Source organism: Pagrus pagrus, assembly GCF_965226575.1.
Source record: "Pagrus pagrus genome assembly, chromosome: 22".
Classification (NCBI taxonomy): Eukaryota; Metazoa; Chordata; class Actinopteri; order Spariformes; family Sparidae; genus Pagrus; species Pagrus pagrus.
Window position 1 is genome coordinate 8,902,978 of NC_140204.1, and position 21,283 is coordinate 8,924,260.

General features: G+C 44.5%; 1 protein-coding gene across 2 annotated transcripts; it reads left to right on the forward strand.

The window, feature by feature from the left end:
- Window positions 1–28: 28 nt before the first annotated feature.
- acin1b (apoptotic chromatin condensation inducer 1b) lies at window positions 29–21,274 on the forward strand. 2 transcript variants are annotated; one of them, XM_084344620.1, is made up of 17 exons: window positions 29–195; window positions 2,142–2,207; window positions 2,434–2,545; window positions 2,758–2,831; window positions 3,071–4,501; window positions 4,802–4,884; window positions 9,739–9,859; window positions 14,572–14,617; window positions 15,325–15,470; window positions 15,949–16,095; window positions 16,196–16,373; window positions 16,558–16,703; window positions 17,631–17,738; window positions 18,052–18,159; window positions 18,736–19,117; window positions 19,568–19,665; window positions 19,753–21,274. In XM_084344620.1, exons 1-17 carry the CDS (start codon window positions 61–63, stop codon window positions 20,071–20,073), a joined length of 3,702 nt encoding a protein of 1,233 aa, XP_084200746.1. In that variant the 5' UTR covers window positions 29–60; the 3' UTR covers window positions 20,074–21,274. The 2 variants fall into 2 exon arrangements, with proteins under 2 accessions (XP_084200746.1, XP_084200747.1); XM_084344621.1 differs by having other exon boundaries at window positions 3,074–4,501.
- The last annotated feature ends 9 nt before the right edge of the window (window positions 21,275–21,283 follow it).

A 21,283-nucleotide genomic window follows, 5' to 3' on the forward strand; every position in this document is an offset into this window, starting at 1 on the left:
TGACGCCGAGCAGCAGCCGTAGCGACGCTTGTTGGAGTTTAGACAAGCGGAGGGAGCAAAATGGCGGACGAAGATATTACGCTTGATGGAAAACCTCTACAATCGCTCCGAGTCGCGGACTTAAAAGCCGCCTTGGAGCAGAGAAACCTCTCGAAGAGCGGGCAGAAAAACACGCTCGTCAAGCGGCTGAAGGGGGTGAGTTTTGGCCCGTGTTGCGGCCGCCTGTCGAGTCTGGCTAAGTTCAGCAGCAGGCGAGTGACGGCGGGGGTTAACAGTAACGTTAGAGGCCGTATCGGTGTGTGTGTGTGTGTGGGCTCGGGAGCGGGAACACATAAACCAGTCTGGCGCACGTTATTACGCGCAAAACAACAGTTTTCGTGTGCGGTCGTTTGTGACTGACGGCACGACGAAGCTGTTAACCGACCGAGTTGGGACTTTAACTCGCAACTACTCGCGGCGCACCGTGTTGCACACAGTTGAACTGTGCACCTGTCAAGTCGAGGCCTAAGCCGAGTGTAAGCGAGCGCACACAGTGTACAGTACACGGCCGCGGCCGCGCTCGCGCTGTGTGTGCGAGTGTGTGTGTATTTGGGTTACGGGGGCGCGCATCGCCATGTAAACACAATTTTTTTTTTACGAGCGCCACCAGGAAGTAAGACGGAATTAATCGATGTTGTGTTAAGTTGTTTTCGCGAAGACTGTCGTTGTTTTTTGCACGAGGCGGTCAGCCGATAAACAACGGTAGGTTTCAGGGCCGTAGACGGGATTTGAAAAAAGAGGGAGGTCATGAGTGTGAGTCCCCCTTCCGCCGGAAAACAAAAGTGCAGACACTGCAAATAAAACACTTTTTATTTGTTTATTTAGATTATTTTATTTACTCACTCTATTTTTCTAGTATGTATTTTTTGATTTTTAATTAGGGCACGTGCTGGTTTAAAAGCCTATCCAGTCTGCTTAGAATAAAATTCTGGTGGAGGAATATTTATTTATTTACTTTACCATACTAATAATATAGTCATTTACCATCACTCCAACTAAACGCCCTGAATTGTTAATCTGAAATTGTTGAATTTAAACTCCATCGTGGTTGCTTGAAGTCCTACAGAGGATGTGAACTGAGAGTCGTCAGTGGTTGTTATTGCCCTGAAGGGTTGCTGATTACACTTTTTAAGGATAAGGTATTATTACAACTGCAGAGCCTTGTTATTGCACGCATATCTACTTTCACACCATCAGTATGAAACTTGTCCCTCTGTGCTCGCACTGTCGACTAAATGTTGTAATATATACTTTATTAACAAGAATTTGGACCTCATATTTTACTATATTGTATTTTATTTTTAAAATGGCTGTTTTGCTTGAATAAAAACATCTTCATTAAAAAAAATGTAATGCTTAAGACAATGATATTTGTTAATGAATATATATTGAGTACCACATGTTTGCCATGAAGGCACAAGGGAGTTCCACTGAAGTCTTTTAAGTTTCTGTAGGTGGAGAGTGGAGAATATCGGGCTTTGCATACATTCAAAACGCTTACCTTCGTTGGGCCGGGGTTCAACTGAACCAAGCCTTCGAAAGTGTCTAAAGGTGGCACTTCAGGATAGTAGCAACACAGTGTCACTAGATTTGGTGCTGACAGTGATCCTTTGCACCTTGATTTTGAGGGACCTGTATGGTATTTGCTATTGTTATACTGAAAATTAGCAATATTTTATGACATATTTTAATCGGGATCTTTTAGTTACATTTGAGTGGAAATTACTGGTGCTCTGAATTTAACAAAATATTTTGTTAATTGTATGTTGTGTGTGTATATGTTTAACCTTTTTTTATATCAAGTATGCCAAAACAAATTAAACCTAGATCCATAACAATGAGAAAAAACGTTTTGGTATTATTACAGTGAATGGTCTGTTGTTGATGTTTTCAACTTTGTACAATGTGTGAACCCATGGTTACTATCTAAATGCGCAATATTTCAAAAGTGATGATTTTAACAAAACTACTTTAACAAGTTTTCAGACAAATACAAATGTATTCATGTAGTTGTGAGAAAAAATTATCAGGCAGCCAACTCACTAAATAATCTCCCACAAAATGTATGCAACAACTATAATCCCTTTCCTTGTTCCCTGCAGGCTCTGATGCTGGAAAATCTTCAGAAGTCATCCTCTTCCCACAGTGGGCTGCAGCCCAACTCACAGGTATGAAGAGATTTTAAAAGATGAGTTATGTTCTAAGGCTTTTGTCAACATATGTGCAGGCATTTTAAGTGCTTTTGGCAAGCCCAATATTTTATTTGCATGAAATCAAACCCATTTAATATTCCCTACTAAGACGAACAGTTCTTCTCATAAACACTTGCTCTGTGAATGTTACAGTGCAGAAGTATTAACAAAGTGCTGTTTTATGTACTGTTTTGTGTTGTAGATGGGTGAGGAGATGAGCCAGAATAGTTTCATAAAACAGTACCTGGCCAAACAGCAGGAGCTCCTTCGCCAGAGGCTGGAGAGAGAAGCCCAGCAAGATGACGAGGCAGACGGTATAACAACACACGCAATCTCATATCTGACACAGTCTCTGCCACATGGACGTATACTTTAGCCCCAAATAACTGCAAGATACACACTCTTTCTTTCAGCAGTCCTGTTATTTTACGTTGTTCAAACATCTGTACTCACCTAATTTCATGTTCGTTTGTATGAACATGCTCATAAAACCCCTGAACCCCTGTCTTGTGTCCCTCTCTGACAGAAAGCCCAGCGGTGGCGGAGGAGGATGAAGACCACTCGGATGACAATGACAGCTCTCCGTATGTCCCTGACAAGGTCAGTAACCTCCACTCACTGCTTAGTGTGTCCCTCAGAGAAGGACACACTAAACTGCTACACATTGATCAGAGAATATTGTGAAAATCTACATAGTGCTTTTTACATTAAAAAAAATAGTTTTTAGTGTTTCATTGGTCATCATGCAGTTAATTTTCCTCGCTTGTAAAATGCCTCAAAACATGCTAATGACTGTATAGGGAAAAAAAATAGTCACCTTGGCTATTATTTTTGCCCAGCAGCACCGCTCCATGCTCTCTCAACCCTCAATGACCAGGGTGGAGCAGGGAGCTGGAGATTCATTGATGGCTCATAGGATGATGGCTTCCTGCCCTGACATGGGACCGGCTCCTAACCTGCACCCTCAGGAGTCGCTTGAGGCTCCAGGAGCTAGGATGCAGCGAGCCACCTTTCATCAAGGACATAAGGAGCCACCGGCACCCTCTCCTCCCCGTGCTGTAGCCTCCCTGTCAGTGCGTGTCCTGGGCCAGCCTGACCGCCAGGGCCTGCCCCCTGCTGTACCACGAGCCCAGGAGAAGGAGGGCACTGCACCGAGTGAACCTGGATCAGCTCATCCTGTGCTCCACCTGAGCCGATCTGCCGGGGTCTCGGCAGGAGGTCACGTCCATGAGGAGAATGACGAAGATGACAGCGGTGATGATGAAAGCGAGGATGACGACGACTGGGGTCCTGGTCCTGGCGGGGCACGGAGGGGCAACAGAGCGCCTCCCCAGTCGCAGCAGATGCCCCCTAGTGTCCCATCAACAGTTGCAAGATCCAAACGCAAGCTTCAACCTCCGCAGCACATCCCACCACCACAGGCGCACCACACCCCGATGCAACTACGCCACCCCACTCCTCCTCCCTCTCCACCTCCTGACCTGTTTCCCCTGCCTGACACTCCCAAGCAGAGCCCACCAGATGACCGGGAGGGAGAGGGCCCTGAGGCTGCACGTGGTCCGAGGGTGGCGCCTTTCCCAGCTCCCAATGTGCAGCGTCAAGACTCAGATTCAAGCTCTCGTTCCAGCAGTCCCGAGCCTCCTGTGAAGCGCAGGCCAGGGCCCCTGTCTCTGCTCGTACACAAGATGGAGTCAGAGGGGGCTTTCCGTGCAGGGGAGGCCACATCAGCAATAGATATGTCAGGAGAGAAGGCACACTCCTCTGCTGGGCCTGCCAGTTCCACTGAATCTCCACTGCAAAAATTAGAGAAAAAGAGGCTTCAGGAGAACCGAGAGATAGAGGAAGAGAAGCGACTGAAGGAGGAGAAGGAGAGAGAACAACACCAGGAGCAGGAGAGGCAAAGAAGGAGGCTACAAGAACAGGAGAGAGAGAAGAAACGCCTGGAAGAAGAGAAGGAGAAGGAGAGGAAACGACTGGAAGAGGAGGAGAAACTGCGTCAGAAAGAGGAGCGGGAAAAAGAAAGAAAACGTCAGGAAGGGGAAAAGGAAAAAGAGAGAAAACGCCAGGATGAGGAGAAGAGGAGAGAGGAGAATCTGCAAAAGGAGAAGTACAAGGGAGAGGAGAGAGCCAGCAAAGGCAGAGTGGTTGTGACTGAGGCCCAAGATTCAGATTCCTCATCAGATTCTGACTCCAAATCAGACTCCTCTTCACGCTCATCACAGTCCTCCTCTTCCTCCCAGGATAAAACGCGCCCTGCCAGGCAGCTGAAGGTCAGTGATCAAACTGATGTCAGTGTCAAAACCGATGTCATTTGCTACAGCAACGATAGAGATCTGTATGCTACAGTTATATTGAACTTGGTGCCATGCAGAAGCACTCGTAGAAAGTTCCTGAGTGTGCTTCATTTCAGGTGTTTTTGCCATCTTGCCATGCATCAGGTTGATTGAGTTGTTGAGTTGAATCATTGGATGATTGTATGTATCCATGGCTTCTATTTTGATGCACTTATAAGATGAAAGATCTTTGGGCTACTTGTTTTTTCATTGATTTAACTCTGAATAATTTCACAGAAGCCTGACCAAGGACAAGAAGCAGTGGATGAGAAAAAGACTAAGCTGAGTAAGGGGGCAGAGAAACAATACCTCTCAAAAAGGTCAGTAATCATCATTAACATACAGTTAAACTCAGTAACAAGTGAAACAACACATTGCCACCTACTACGTTAGGGCAGCCACACAGCCTGCGTGAGCAAAAATGATCTGTTGATAGTCATATTGACATCGCACCAGCAACATAACACCTTTCACTACAGTTCAGTGACTGTGTATATGTCTATACATGGTCTATATCTGTAGAATATGCCACAAACATGCAACACCTTGCTCTCTCTGTTACTCTTGTTAATTTTATGCACTGTATATGCTGCTCAGTAATGTGATACATTTCTCCAGTGGCACACTGTAATATTCAACAACAATGTTGTGTGTTTGAAATTCATTGAGTGTTTTTTTCAGTTAATTCAAATATACTCTATCTTCTCTTTATTTTGGATATCTCAACTTGCTTTTGACTTTCCTGGACGGGCTAATAATACGTCACATTTCAGGATTCCTCCTCTTAGAGAAGCTGATGAATTAAATGGAAATTGGTAGACAACAGGGACTTAATCACTGAATTTTTGGGATATTGAGGATGATGACTGCATTTGTCTAGATGTGATCATGCCCCTGTACACTTTGCTTCAATTAACTGTCAGAGGAAATAGCAAAAGCAATGTGTATTTAAGGTAAGTCGTTATGGGATTATCAATAGATAGAGGTCATGGTTAAATCAATTTTATGCACTGCACTGGTATAGATAATGAGTACAATTCTACTCGATCCTAATAAAAAATCTGGATCAAGCAGATTTAAATATGTTTTGATATAGGTAGTCTGTTTTCAGACACTATATTGTAAGACATTGGATATTGTATTAGGCTTGATTGCATTACAGGGGGACTGTTGGGCCTTGGAGGAGGTATGCACTAGTATACTTTTCTCCTATCCTGTCTCATCTTTGTGCCTTGGCTATGCTTGGAATGATTGATTGGTCACATAAAGGGTGGAAATAATTCACCATTGTGTATCGTTTGTCAGCATGGGGAAATTCGTGCTAAATATCGCTTCCTATTAAAATGATTGGCTGGTTAAAGAGCTGACAGCATGCCTCCTTAAAGCTCGAGCCTGTTGTAAACACACCCCACGGTTTTCTGGCTCGTTTCTAATTATAGCACGTTGGCTTTCTTGTCAGGCGTTCAATGCGGCAGCCCCACACGCCGCGTGGGTGATGCTGCTTCTCTCTCGAGCAGCAGGGTCCTTTTTTTCCACGCTCGCTCATTTTCTCCTTATCTTTTATCTCGCATTTCCCCTTTTGACGCCGGCAGCAGAGACCGTGTTTTTCCCACTCCTTAATTAATCATTACGCGTGGTTACATTTCGGAACGAGCGTCTCGCTGAGCTTTTATTTTGGAAATCATTGACCGGAACATCGTGTTTTCCCCCCCCCCACTCCGGTAGACTTGACACTCGCTCTCGCTAGCCAACATGGCCGTCATGCATGCATTGCATCCCTGATACCGACGCAGTGCACGGGGCTATTCAGCAGCAGAAACAAACCGCGACCGGATCTTTTTTTTTATTATTCCGCGTCCCCGACTTCAACCCACGCCTGACCGGAATAACCATCAGCGACCGGGTGTTAGCTTTTATCCCCGGGGCTTCCCTTTCAAAGGCCGGCCGTAATGCTGTCCGAAGGCAACAAAAACGGGTAAGAGTGAGCCAGAGGGCGACTCAAGGCTTCAGGTTGCTGGTTGTACTTTAGCAAACGGGGATACATCAGCCTGTCGTGTCCTGGCTGTACATTCACGATAATGGTTTAGCTAGCAGCTCCTTTTTCCTGCCTGTTTAAATATCATGTCATCAGTTCACGTTGGCCTGGTTTAGGAGCGTGTTACATGCTCGCCCATGTGAGGAGGACCGGGGGTGGGGACGTCGGTGAGAGCCTTTTGTTGAGTGAAGGAGCAGGGGAGATATTTTTCCAGGGGGAAAAAGGGGGTCTCCTCTCTATTATCAATGCCTTTAAATAGCTTCACTCTGAAGGAACACGTTGATTAATAAATAATGGGCTCAGATTTCATGGTGTGATGATGACATCCAGACAGACAGTGATTTCACCCCCTCTCTGCCTTTCCCTCACACATGCACTGTAGAGGCTTTTTCTTATTTCAGAATATACATTTTCTTATGAGATCCTCGTTTTGTTGTCAAGCCCGCAGAAAGTCTATATTTGTGTGTTTTGGGGTTGTGTTGCTGTAGCTGTTAATGATCTCACTGTTGTCAAGGGAGATCATTAAAGCAGACATCTGTTAACTGTACAGTCGGTGTGAATGGGCCCTTATGGTGTGATATAATTCTCCCAGCTGGCACCAGCACTCTCACTCTCGTCCCATGGGAGCCGACTGCATGTCTGATTTGACCAGTGACAATATTTTGGTCTGATTTATGAGTCCAGGTTGTTTATTGGGACACGATTTGAGAGCGTCTGTTGAGCAACCGTGAATGAGAATCGCTGCCTCGGGTCGTACCGTGTGTATGTTCTCTTTTGAGAAGTTTAAACAGAAGTAATGCCTTACGGTCCATTGTTCAGATTGTGTTATTGTTCCTCAGGTTCAAGTTGTACTTCCAGCTTGTTCGTATGAACACAGAGCTGTTTGAAATGCATGACAAGAGGGCTTCAAGGCTGAAGAACAAGCCGAGCATCATTCAGACACACAGTTAGTCAGCCGTTATTTCTTTCAATGACCATTACATCACCTTGGTCTGGCCTTTACTCCTTCACTGATCCTAAGGGGTTGTATTTCCAGTTGACACCTGTCTCCCTTTATAGCCTGTGCAGGTGTGTCTCTGGCCTTGCCCAAGAGGCACACACACACACACACACACACACACACACACCGGACACAGACATTGACATCCACACCTAGGGCAAATGAGGAGATTCAGCGTGGCGTGGAGGAGGGGAAAATGCTGTCCTCCTGCCTACACTCCTACCAGTGACTAATCTCCAGAGAGGGAGGCTGAACAGGCTCTCCTGACGCTCTGGGATAGATTTCAGTAGTACAGGGACTAACATTACAGGCTTCCCTATTTTGCCAGTGACCATGTTACATGTCATGAAGAAAGAGAAAAGCCGAGTTAGGTTGCTTGAGTTACAAGTTTGAAAGAGACTTTTACAGTTATTGTGTCAGTCTCAAAAGGAAGTAAAGGGTTTTATTAGGTGCATCCAAAACATATAGCACCTCACCTGGTTGTAGAGGTGACTTTTGGTGAAGGTGAGTCCGTGTTTGAGCCAGAAGGATTCTTCAAAAGGTTAAATTGGCTGCTTACCACCTTCATCCTAGAGGTCAATCAACTAATCAATGCAACAATTCGACGATTAGTCAATTAGGCGGTAGAAAATACATTTTTCAAATGCATTTTCAATCTTCTCAAATGCCAGAATTTGGCGCTTGCCCTCATCTTGCATCATTGTAAGGTGTACTGTGGTTTTAAATATTTAAAGAAGTCACCTTGGGCTTGAAGGAATTCTGATGCCTGTAGCTGTTCTCTGATGTTTTATAGACGTGCGTCGAAAATAAACCGCAGACTGAAAACAACGGTAATCACATGCATTACTGATTATGTCCCTTTTTGACTGTGTTGCTGCTTTAAAGTCCGAAATTTCCTGCTATACCTGGTACGAAATTACCAATGAACAACTAGGGACAAAATGTGTTCCTTGAATTCACCGACACTATCAAACATTTCCTTGTTTGATAGTTTTTTCAGAAATGTGCCATTTACTCCCTTTTCCTGTGAAATGCTCGCTATGAAATCTAAAGCATCATGTAATGGTTTGAACAATAGAGGAGACTGTGCACCGTAATAGACTGAAGGATGCTCGAGGTTGCGATTCTCCCACCTACAGGGTGCTAACTTGATGCCTGTGTCGTCACACGGAGGCAGCGGAGGAGACTTTTGATAACGCTAGAGGGAAAAGATGAGGGTGTAGCTAAAAATACAATAATGACATCTGCTTTTATTTGCTCTGTCTTAGATAACAACGATTAAATAAAACAATGTGTGGAGAAGCTGTGTGAGGTCTGACTCATAGTGACTACAAAGCGTGAGTTTTACTGGCTGAGTTAGAGTTGAGTTTTTCTCAGTAACGACCCCAGCAGGGATCAAATGTAGACCACACACACGGAGTCAGCTGTGAGTCTGTGTCTTGGACTTTGATGGTTAGATTGAGGGGTGTTTGCGACCCTGAGTATCCGTTAGCTCGTGAGCTATTTATAGTAGGAGTGACCCAGATCACTGCCCCTCGGCACCCTTTCTCTGAATCTTCCCACTGTAATCCTCTGCCTTATTGTACACATTGTTTATTCCCGGATTGTCTTTTAATAAGGCTGCAACTAGTGATTATTAATCAGCTGATTGTTTTCTTGATTCATTGTTTGATCTATAAAATGTCAGATGATAGTGAAAAATGCTCATTGAACTCCAGGTGTTGCAATCAAATAGTTTTTTAAACCAAAACATGTTCAGTTTATTGTCCTATTAGACCAAGAAAAGCATCAACATCTCACAATTCACTTCCCCAGTCAGTCAAGTTAGTCAGAGTTTGACTGATACTTTGACTGAAAAATAAGGAAAAGCATAATTTTCTTACTTCTTCATAAATAAACATAATTTTACCACTCTGATTCACAATTTAAAATGTCACTGCCACATTATATATCTTAATAATGCAGATTTAGCATCAGAGATTGATTTAGAAAACGTACACAGGGCCAGGTAAAGATAACAAGCCTATCCCCAGTTCCTGCCCAGTGTTGACCCTGAGCTCTCATACAGCCTTTGCCTTGAAATCCTATTGTCTCCCACCCTCCTCCTCACCCTTCTCTCTCTCTCTCTGTCTTCTGCAGGGAGGTGTCGGAGCCCAGCGCAGCCGCCGTGACCGAGGTTGAACCGGAATCAGAGAGCTCCATGGCCCAGCAGCCGCCCTCTGGGGCTGAGCCAGAGAACAGCGAGGGCCGGCTGGAGGAGGTAAGGTCACTGACAGGATGGGGGTGCCCGGGTCTTTGCTCTGTCTCTCCCACTAACCTGCATCCTCATTCATACAAAAGCATGTGTAGAACAGAACAAGTAAAGAGGGTCACTTAAAACCAACACAACCCTGTCGTTTGGCTCCTGTGGAGATTCTGTCCTCTCGATTCTGACTCTTTATGCAGTTTTTGCATCCTTTTAACCTCTTAAATGCTCGTTAGATCACCCAGTTGGAGGTTTCTGCAAATGCTCACAGGTGAACGAACAGGGTTTGAGTTGGAGTTGGGTCCTGGGGTAAATAGAAATGAACTAATCTCTTCCATCTGCGTTTAATGGAAATAATATTTCATAACCGGCTCATTCACTTACATGATCTCTCACACACACTCTTTGTCGGTCAGGTCCATGTAGTGGGGATGTTAAGTACTGATACTGCTTGAATGCAAACTGTGATGGTAATGGTGTTGCTAGATTATGCCGCAGAAAGTGCATGCTTGTCATATCGCTGTTCTTGTCTGTGTGTGTTTTGTTCAGGAGGGAGGAAGTGAAAAAGAAAAGCATTACTTCAAGGCCCTGACACACCGAGCTGATTATTGATCGCTGTGTAACCCTCTGTGGTCGACACTGATCAGTTTGCCTAATGCAGCTCAAGTTCTTGCATGTGGCGTGTCAGGGTCTTGACAAGAGCCATTGCACTGGATCAGAGTACTGCATTTTATGCCATCACAAGCAGTTTCTATTCTTTAAATAGCTACATAGCGTGCATTTTCACACAGTTACACCTTCGAGAATTGTTGCTGGGTCTCATTATGAAGCTACTGTTAGTGTTACATGTGACATTCAGCCTTCACTTCTTGCTGCTGTATAAAAAAACGATGCCCACGGCCATGCATTACATTTTAGGCATCGAGATTTTGACTTTCTTATCCAGAGTGCCTTATTTAAATTTGTTGTTGAGCTGCTATGCCATTGAACTTATAATCGGCATGTGTCTCTTTTTTGTACTGTGTGTTTTGTGTGGGTTTTGTTTCCCCCTTGGGTTTGCATGAGTAATGGACCCTGACAGTGTGTGTAGAGATGCATCAGGGCTTGTTTCTGCTGTTTCTTTCACCCTGTTTTCATTCTCTGCTCTCTCGCTTGCTCCTTTCACACCGCCTTTCTCTCTCTCTCTCTCTCTCTCTCTTCAGTTCACTCTCTTTCACTGTCTCTCTCCCCCTCTTTGTCCCCCTACTTTCCATCTTTGCCTTTGTATCCCATCATGAACGCTTCTCTCTCACTATATATATTTATGGTGTGATTGCTGTTTAAAACCCCATTGATTGCTTTGTTATGAAGGTGCCCATGCCTCTTCCATTGCCCCTAATGGTACCTGCTGCGTACTACTACTACCACCACCACCACCAACACCAACACCTCCTCCACTCCTCCTCCTACTCCTCCTGTCCCGCTATGTTCAAGTGCGTCGCTGGTACCTGAATTAGGCCCAGAGTCTGCAAACCAATGGCACTGAGTAAAGCCTGCATGGCCTCCCATGTAGCCCTGCAGTGGCGTGCTGAGCCAGCAGGAACTGGAGCTTGCTTCAGACCACCACAGACAGCAGCGGCAGCCATGGTGACTGCAGCAGCACACAGTTGTCATGGAAAGCCAGTCTCAGGGGTTGGATGCCTGCTTGCTAACCTGAACCGGACTGGACTGTGCTGCACTGTGCGGTGGTGATGAATGATGGGGTAAGGGAAGGGGAGTGCGTCTCAAACGCTCTGTGTCGCCTCCCCCTCTCCCTGCCTTTCCCATCTGCCATTTTGAGGACAAGGACACTCTCATAAAATGTTGCCCTCCAACACCAGTGCCTCCATCCTCCAGAGGCAAAGTACAGACCCTTCGAGAAAAGACAAAACTCTTCAGCTTTTCAGTTTTGTTTTTGTCTCTACCTTCAACCCCACACTGCCACCTGCCTGTGAGGTGGAGTTATGACGTTGGACTGATAACCACTGCAATAACCCATACAGTGTTTGTACGATTACTGTTTGGGGTGAGCAACTTATGATCATTGGACTTTTTCTTGGATTCTATGACATGATGATATGGACTTCTTCTTACACTTTGAAATCTGGAACACTCTAATCGGTTGAGCTTGTAAGCTAACAGTCATCCTCTACCTTGACAAGATGACCTTTTTTAAAAGTGCACTGTTTGACACTTAACGTCTGTCAACGCGCTCGATGGCGTCATTCATACAAAAACTGTTGCCTGAGCTCTTCACCAGCTCCACTGCAGGACAGACTTTCAAAGGACATAATGCAAAGGACAAGTATTACGCACCAAGATTTTTTTGTGGGTGCACAGCGACATTGATCACCCACAGTGAGAGCTGGATATACTCAGCAAATCATCGCCTGCCTTCTCCTGCAGCCACGCTGTCAGTGAACTCCAGTGTGACTCAGTGGATGTTTGACCAGGAAGTCATGATATCCTGCTTGCATGGAAATGGATAACTGCTGCTGCTGTTTATTTATCTCCACATTCATCTCTTCGCTACACCCACAACTTGGCATCTCGTATGATATCATGTGAGTGGTGAGACATTCACGCTGGCAACTACACTCAAGATTGATGTCCATCGACTCTCTCATTCTGACTACTTGTCTGGACTATAATTTTACAAAGACAAATTCTTCTGGATTACTTTTTACCCCCTTTGTCCCATTGAAGAGACCTCCCGCCTGTGCTGACAATTTGCAAAACAAAATCAAGAACTGTGCGGCAAACCTTCTGGCTATGGAGACTTCATGAACTGCTAAAGAGAGCAACCGCCATCATTTTTGAAATTTTTGATATGCAAAGGCTTTCAGGACGGTACACTGGAGAACATGGACAACTATAATAATTAAAGACAATAAACTCAAGCATCACAAAATGGATTTTTTTCTTTAAGATGATCATGGACTAACAAAGTACACATCAACCCCCCTCCCCCTTCAGAATCCATCTCAAGACTTCCCAAAAGACTGAAACCTGACTGTGTGTGATCAGCAGTCAATCAAGAAAAGTCCTCCCCAGCCCCATTCAAGAAAAAAGTCCAATCCAGTGATCAGTTCCCGCCTGGTGGCTTATCTGCACACTCAAATCGAGCCCCGTCCTCACTCCTCTGCCTACTCTGATTGGATCCTTGTTGCCTAGATACAGTACACACTGTCGTGAGGTTGGGCCATAGTCGAGCCAGTAAGGAATCAGGTGTCAAATGGTACCAGGAAATGACTTGTGATTATTCCTCTATTTAAAATGTTTACAATTTTTTTTAAAGGATTAAGTGTTAAAAAAAAAAAGAAAAGAAAAGAAAAAAAATCTCTTTCCTCCAGATCTTTTTTGTAGACTAAGAGGAATGAACTCTTTCCCTCTTTGTAATTACGTACAAATGTTTTTAACTTGTCACGTGTGCTGCAGTTTTAATTTGATATTTTGACACCGAAACTTACACTGTTGGTCTACAGCTGTGTGTTATTTTATATACGGTAAATCATCGAGGTGAATTTGAACTGCAGCACCGATCCTGACAAACCTTTGAGTCTTCAGCGCTCTGTTCTTCACCTCTGCTCCCCAGAACTCATCATCACTCACAACATTCAACAGTGTTAGTCAACTACAATACTTGATTCAACTATATGCCTCATTTTTTACTTTAAATGATAATGAAAGTCAATGTTTAATCTGCAATCAAATCACAGGAGCTGGTCTGATAGTAGAGAATGATTTGCAGCAGGAAAGTCATGTAACTATTTAGCAGTAGTTTAGCATTTTTTAATGTTCATTGGGTTGTGTGTTTACAGAAAGAGAGGGACTGTTATCTGCAACAGTTTTTAATATATATGGCACATACATATACAAGGCATAAAATGAGTTCAGCTGTACAAAGGTAGGCCAGCAAATACACAATTACCTGTTACATAACCTACAACTTCAATTTTAAAGAGTTTGTGGGGTCATAAAGTTCGTCTCTACTTTTTCCTTCACTGTCAGCATTGACCGATGTTAAAAAGTGATCTGTTAGGTTAGCAAAATCCTTTTCGACTTCTTCAGTTGTCGCATTGTGTACTGAGCTCATGAAACTCAGGATTTATATCATGGAAGGAAACGTCATTAGAGCTGTTTATAATAACTGGATTGGGAGGCAAACAAATCTCAGATAATATAGCCTTCAGGCAGGTTTAAAATCACTAACCAGCACAGGTTATATATTAAATCACCCTAGTCCAAATGGGACTTGAGTCTTATCTATCACACCCTTAGCTGGTCTCCTTTTCCCCCCTATTCTAAGCTTCTCTGATGGACATTATCTTGTAAAAACAAACCTCACTTGGACAAGTTACAAGCAGGTCTACTCATGTCCTAATGCACATCATCTACTTTCCTTGTCTTAAGAGTCTACCGCACACACACAGCGTAGCATAATGATTTATCTGAGTGTCTTTGAGCAGAGGTGGAAGGCAGAGATGTGTCTGGAGTCTCTGTATCGACCAACATCCCTCTCTATAATGTGGTTACAATTGGAGCCTCCAGGCCTCTGTTACTTTAACCCCCTGCCCCGACCCCTCCTCCACTTTTCCTGTTTCTCCTCTTCTCTGTTTGTTGCCCGTTTGGGTCTGGACTCTTGGTTCTCATCTTGCCCCGCACCCCTGGGGTTTCTGTATGTTCTCTCTGTCTCCCTCTCCTTCCAGAGCACCACTCCTAAGGCTTTTGCTGCTCGCAAGATATCCTTGACCAGTGAGTATACCAGTTACATCTTTCGTCCTGCATGAGGAAACGAGCGGAACAAGGACGAGAGGGAAACACCGTCCTTTTAGCATTTAAATCCTCATCATCATTGTCGATTAATCTGTCAATCAAGTAGCTGTAAAATATCCAAAAAAAGACCTTAGAAAATGAGCTTGCCTGACTGAGGTAGATTGAAACAAAATAAATTCACACACACTCCTTTTGGACTATAATGTTGATTGGAAGCACAGTGATTAAAAGTCATATTTAAACAAAACACTTGAATTAATGTGCTGGTTCTGTCCAGCAGTGAGGAACCTGTCCACACAAGGACATGGTCACACACACTACATCATATTTATCTGCTGCATAGTTCCTATTATTTTTCATTGCATACAATACTTCACATGACCTCTGTGTGGCAGAAAGCACTTCATTCTCAACAAATGTGCAGCAACATGTTGAACATAGCCTGGTGTGAAAATGTTCCTGAAATAGTTTAATCTCACAGTTCCATTTACAAACTCCTTATAAACTTTAATTAGTCACTGCCACCTTTTGGAAAAACTATTTAGGTTAAAGCGTTTAAGCAATTATTTCTGCTTTCGGGCTGTGAGCCTGCAGTAACTTGCCACTGAAGTTCTGCTCAGCAGAAAGTAGCTCATCCATCTGGGAGTATATTTCCTCTCCTCAGTGATATGTTTTGACTCCTGCAGGCAGTAAGACGTCGCCAGCCACCACAGATGGAGGCGCGGGAGATGCCGAGACAGGAACCGCAGCAGGGAGGAAGAGGCGATGGGGCTCCAGCACGTCAGTCACTGCTAAGAAACCATCCATCAGCATCACCACTGACTCACTGAAGGTACTGACACAGCACAGGACCAAGGTGTCCTTTCAAGGAAAATGTGGAAAATAAATGTGATGATTCACCTAATTCTTTTATAGGAGCTGCTATTTTGGGCTGTGGGATAATATTTATTGATTATTTTTCTGTCTAGAAGCAGATCAGAGCTTCTGAAATGACCAAGAATTTTATTTTCCAACCAAATGTTCATCAGTCAAAGAGATCAAGTTGCTACACCCAGCTTTTAAGATTTATCTTAGTCTGCCAACTATTGGTTTGATTACAGCTTCCCCAAATCCCAGGATTTATAATCAAACCGCTCATTATTTACACAAGTTAAACCCTTCCAGAACAACTGAGGAACAACAAAACCAGTGTCCACCTTTTCTTGCGTTGTATCAGCTGACAGATTTCTTTCTTTCCTTTTCTTTTCTTTCTCTTGTCCCTATTTTTTCTTTTCCTCCCATCATCTCCTGTCTGTGTCTGGATCCTGCAGTCTTTGATCCCAGACATCAAAGTGAACCAGGAGGCAGTGGTGGAGCTGCACCCAGAGGAGCTGCAGCTGTCTGGGGACGAGGAGAGCCTGGACGCCAGCAGGGATGACCAGGACAAAGGCCTCAAGATCCGACGCACCGTCACACAGGTCCGAAGAGGCTTACTGCGAACCAGTCTCGAGAAATGGTGCCTTTGTCAGCGGTTGGAATTGTCACATTAACATTTTTCCACCTGTAATCCCTCCCCAGATCGTCCCAGGTGACGGCCAGGAAAATGGACGGACAAATGAAGAGGAAGAGGAAGAGGTGGAGAAAACGGAGAAAGATAAACAGCGCAGGACTTCCAGAGACAAGAGGAAGAACAGCGTCTCTGAGGAAGCCTCAGAAACACAGATATCCGTCAACCTCGATGGAGAGGCAAAGAAAGGTAAACGACCTCACTGAAAAGTTTGTGGTTTTTTAATTGCTGTAGATAATTGGGTAAAGATATCTTCTCTCTTCCATCATCCCTCTGGCAGTGCTTCATCTTTCTCTCTTGATTACAGACATTCCTGTTCTTATTTTTTCCACCCATCACACTCACTCTTCTCACCTCTTCATCTTTTCCTCAGTTACCCCCAGCGACAGTGTGGTGCGTCGCTCCATCAGTCAACAGAAGTCCGGCGTGTCCGTCACCATCGATGACCCCGTCCGCACGACCAGGCAGCCCTCGCCACCTCATGGAAAAATCTCAAATATCATCCATGTGACCAACCTGGTGGGTTTTTAACTCAGTGCACAAGACATACAGAAAGTGCAGTGAAAAAATGATGTTTTTCTTCCACGCTGGCAAAATGTATTCATCAAAAAGATTTAGTTATACTCCCGGTCAAGTCGGAGCCATAAACTTTCCACACTTGCAAAATGATGTCAGGACGATGGTTTGTACAGAAAATTCCCGCATTTCTAAATGTACCCTACAAGTTTGACATGAATGAGGCATATTGCGTTGATGCCAGTGGCAACCACATCACCATCGTTCCCATAATTAGAGTCGTGAACAGTTACCCAGGTATTATGGCTGTAGTCAAGCATCACCTTTAGTTAGGGGCACACTGCATGACTAAACAGACTGTGACAAGACTAGACATTACACATTTAATGACTAGCATTTGCAGATTTTTTTGTACCTGCGTCATAAGAGCGAGACTTAGAGTTGCCCGTGGATCAAAGACTGCAAGATCTCTAATGCCACCCAGCCTCACTAATCTCAGAAAAACAAGAGCTCTCAGACTACACTGACAGAATCTAGAAAGACTAAACGTGTAAGGCTCTGCTGTGTAACTGCAGGTCACCATAATGTTGTCCAAATAAACACAACTGATGGATTTAAAATGTAGAAGCAGCTTTGCTGTTCTTTGGAAAAGGTATGGACTTTGGCCTGAGGGAGGCGCCAGAGGGAAGACCATGTTGTTAGCTAAGCTAAAAGCTCTCAACTTCTGAACTGTGACCATTTCAAGATAGATCTCTGTTTGACCTAGTGTTCATTTCAAAGTACAGATCAAACCAGCAGGCACTCTGACATTTATTTTTTACAGATATCATGCCATGAGGTGTTGCTTCTTGTTTATTCCTACTTTACATGAACTATTCCACTGTGACTGAAGATGACGGGTAACCGTGATTGTTGATGTGTATCCCATAGGTACGACCCTTCACCCTGGGCCAACTCAAAGAGCTGCTGAACAGGACGGGCAGCATGGTGGAAGACGGCTTCTGGATCGACAAGATCAAGTCTCACTGCTTTGTCACGGTGAGCTCCAACAAATCAATATTTTCATATTGAGCTGAGCATGTTGTCAGGCTGGAAGTGATAACCAGCCGCTTGTGGAAACTGTCTGCTGCCAAACGGACCCATTCGAAGCAGGTTTCACCAAATGCTGAGCTATTTTTAAGGATTGGTGTTGTTTTATAGAACAGGCTCAGCTTCCACCACACAGCAACTGAGAATGGGAGGATTGTGAGATCAGATCTCCCTCTATCTGTTCCTTATTTTTTCTGTGTTTTGGTTGAGATGTTTTACAGTTTTCAGCCTGATCAACCTTCCTCTTCTTCTGTCCTCGTAGTACGCCACAGCAGAGGAGGCAGTCGCCACCAGAGCTGCCCTCCACCGGGTCAAATGGCCTCTGAGCAACCCCAAGGTCCTCACCGTCGACTTCTGCGAGCAGGATGAGGTAATGATACACTTGATGGAATACAAATTGCATTACAGTAGATGGTGAGATGAATTTATCGTATTTTGATGGGGAAAAATACGACTTACTTACAAGCATACGCTGTCAATTAGCAGGCCATCCACAGTAAGAGCATGAGAAGTTAAATATTAATAGGTTTATTTCTGGAACCATTTCAGATCAGCAAACACATCCTTAGTCTTGAGTGGTGTCAGGGATGTTGTTAAAGCTGCAGGCAGTGTCATTTCTTCCATCACGTTTGATTATTGGCACAACTGGGAGATTTCAAGAGAGTACATTATTTTAAGGGATGAGTGCGATCAATTGACACGTCGATTAAACGTATTATATATTGACAGAATTTGCACTGAAATGTCTTAGTTGAATGTTACTTTATTTAAAATGAGCATCCATTACTAATGTTAACAACACTAGTTAACTAAGATGTGATACACACAATATTTGTGCTAGATTTTGACTTTAAAGTTTAAACTTGAACATCAGGGAAATTAATCTTCTGGCAATCTCTATTATGTTACCATCATACTTATTATGATGCTCTTCTGTTTCCTCCAGGTCGACTTCCACAAAGGTGTCCTGAAGCCAGAAAATGAGAAGGACCATGTCACCCAGCCAGTCGGTCCTCAGACCCGGTTGCCCCCTCTGATGCCCGAGCGAGACAAGGACAGAGAAAGGGAGCGCGACAGAGACAAGGACAGGGAGCGCGACAGAGACCGGGAGAGGGACCGAGGCGTGGTTGGAGTGCGGGACCTGTGGGCGGAGCGGGAGAGGGAGATGCAGCGCAGAGAACGAGCCCGTGGCGAGCGAGAGTGGGACCGGGATAAGGTCCAGGAATTTGCCAGACCGGGAGAGGATGGACGACGATCTCGGTCCAGAGAAAGAGAGAGGAGGAGGAGGGAGAGGGGCAAGAGCAAGGAGAGGAAGACGGATAAGAAGGGTAACACACACTAACTAACTAACAATCCAATCCTTTTATCTCCATCTCACTTTATTTAACCTTTGTTTCATGTTTAGTTTTGTTGGCTATTTTTGAATCGTATAGACTTTCTCTGAAGGATATATAACTTATCAAACAGCAAATATTACAGCCTCTCACCCTCAATTGGGGCCTGAGCAGGTGCCCTCCACTGGGAATTTACATACTTCTAGCTAGCTGAAATAAAGCTCTGTGAGTTGAATTGGTATTTGGCCGGCAACAATTTTTAAAAAAGCGTGCATTTTAAAAAAATCTTTGTAGGCTTCAACAAAAAAGAGCGATGCAGTGCACCTCACGTTTTGTAAACTGCATTCTGCACTTAGCAGTGATAATTTAGTATATCTCACCACACAGGTGAGTTGTGTAAAACTTGAGGAAAACATTCACCTATTTGTGTTTTCTAATTAACAGAGAAAGGAGACGAGCCTCCAGCCAAACTGCTGGACGACTTGTTCCTCAAGACCAAAGCAGCTCCGTGTATATACTGGCTTCCCCACACTGAGGAGCAGGTTGGTGTTATATTTATATGTTTTTCTCTCTCAGTGGGTGTTTGAGACATCATTTTATCCAACTAAACCTTTCTTCGTGTCCACCAGGCTGCGCAGAGGCTTTTGGACCGCACCGAGCGGCAAAAGGAGCGCGAGCGAAGACACAAGGAGCAGCAGGAGGAGGAGGAGAAGAAGCGCGAGGAGGAGAAGAAAGAGAGGCTCAAGGGTCGAGAGAAGGAAGGCGGCTCGGCAGCGAGCGGCACAGCAGCCGGACGAGGAGCCGACGGGGATAGAGAGAGGGACCGCGGCCGAGACAGGGAGGTGGACAAGAAGAGGGACAGCGGCCACAGGCCCAGACGACCCTCGGCAGGCGCCAGCGGGGGACGGCGCTCTCGTAGCCGTAGCAACCCGAGGGACAGACGCCGCTGAGAGCCGAGTGGCTGTGGGGAAAGCTGAAGAGAGAGACGGGGCAGAGGACGCCGCAGACAGGAAGTCTTGGGAGGGAGTGTTTCCACTTCTGGAGATTAGTTTCTCTTTCCTCCAGTTCAGGACTTGTGTCTGCTCCTCGCTACCTGCCCCACCGTGCTTTAAATACGTCCACTTCGACGCCAGCGTTGTCTTCCACACACTTCTGCCATTTCCCCCACACCTCGTCCACGTCAATTAACGCAGAAAATGTTTATTACATGTTTTATTAGTAGTAAAACTATGGTGCATCTAGCTCCAACCTCCCCCTCTACACTCTTTGGTTCTCTCTCTGTCTTCCAGATGCAAAATTCAGTCCTCTCCCTCCTCGTCTCCGTGTAGTGCTGTTAATTCTCTCTGTTGAAGAAAAGAAGCAGAGAAGGGTGGTGTTTTTTTGGCTCGCCTCAGCATTTTGTCCCTCTGAGGTTTAGGAGCCCGCCTCTTTATTTTAGTTCTGCGGGTGCACAGTTCCTTCCGCCTCAGAGCCCTGTAATAAAACCAGTCCAAAATAGATCCCTGACCTACACATATTTTCTAGGATCAGTTTTAGTGTTCTTCTCTTCAGCACTGAGATTTTTTTCTTTTTTTTTTTTTATATATTCACGACAAAATTTACTGGCCGTCTTTGTCGAATCGAGGAAAGCTGTTCTGTTTTTGAAGTTTTAATGAATCCTGTTAATTTTTTCCAGCCTTGGATGGTTGTTGTGTGCTTACAGCAGGGGGATGTTTGTGTGAGTTCATCTCCCACGAAGATACAACTGGTACTGAAGTCTCAACACTGTAGCCTAGAAAATGTGTGCGATAAGAGGAGACGTTATCTTACATGTTGTGGTGATGAAGGAGAAATGCACATGCTTGAGTTCATCTTCTCCGGAAGACTTGAAACTCTCGTCGAGTGGAGGTTTATTCTGTAATGATCTCGGGAAGCTGACGTTCCCTGCACTGGTGTCCGTGTGGAAATCACTCCTCTGACCCTCCAATCATAAATATGTAAGAGGAGATACAAATGAGTTTACCTTCTAATAGAGTAATAGTTACAATTTTAATATCTTTAATCTTATGTTTTTAGTTCAAAGCGGTTATCTTGTTTGTTTTTTTTCCTCCTCCTGCAAGTGCTGAATGTACCGAGAATTTAAAAAATGAATAAATTTAAAATTGGTAACCAGCTCGTCTG

Coding starts and splice junctions, on each gene's coding strand:
- acin1b (XM_084344620.1), top strand. CDS start 61: ATGGCGGACGAAGATATTACGCTTGATGGAAAACCTCTACAATCGCTC. Junction 16,704..17,630: donor TCATCCATGTGACCAACCTG/GTGGGTTTTTAA, acceptor TGTATCCCATAG/GTACGACCCTTCACCCTGGG. Junction 19,666..19,752: donor TTCCCCACACTGAGGAGCAG/GTTGGTGTTATA, acceptor CGTGTCCACCAG/GCTGCGCAGAGGCTTTTGGA.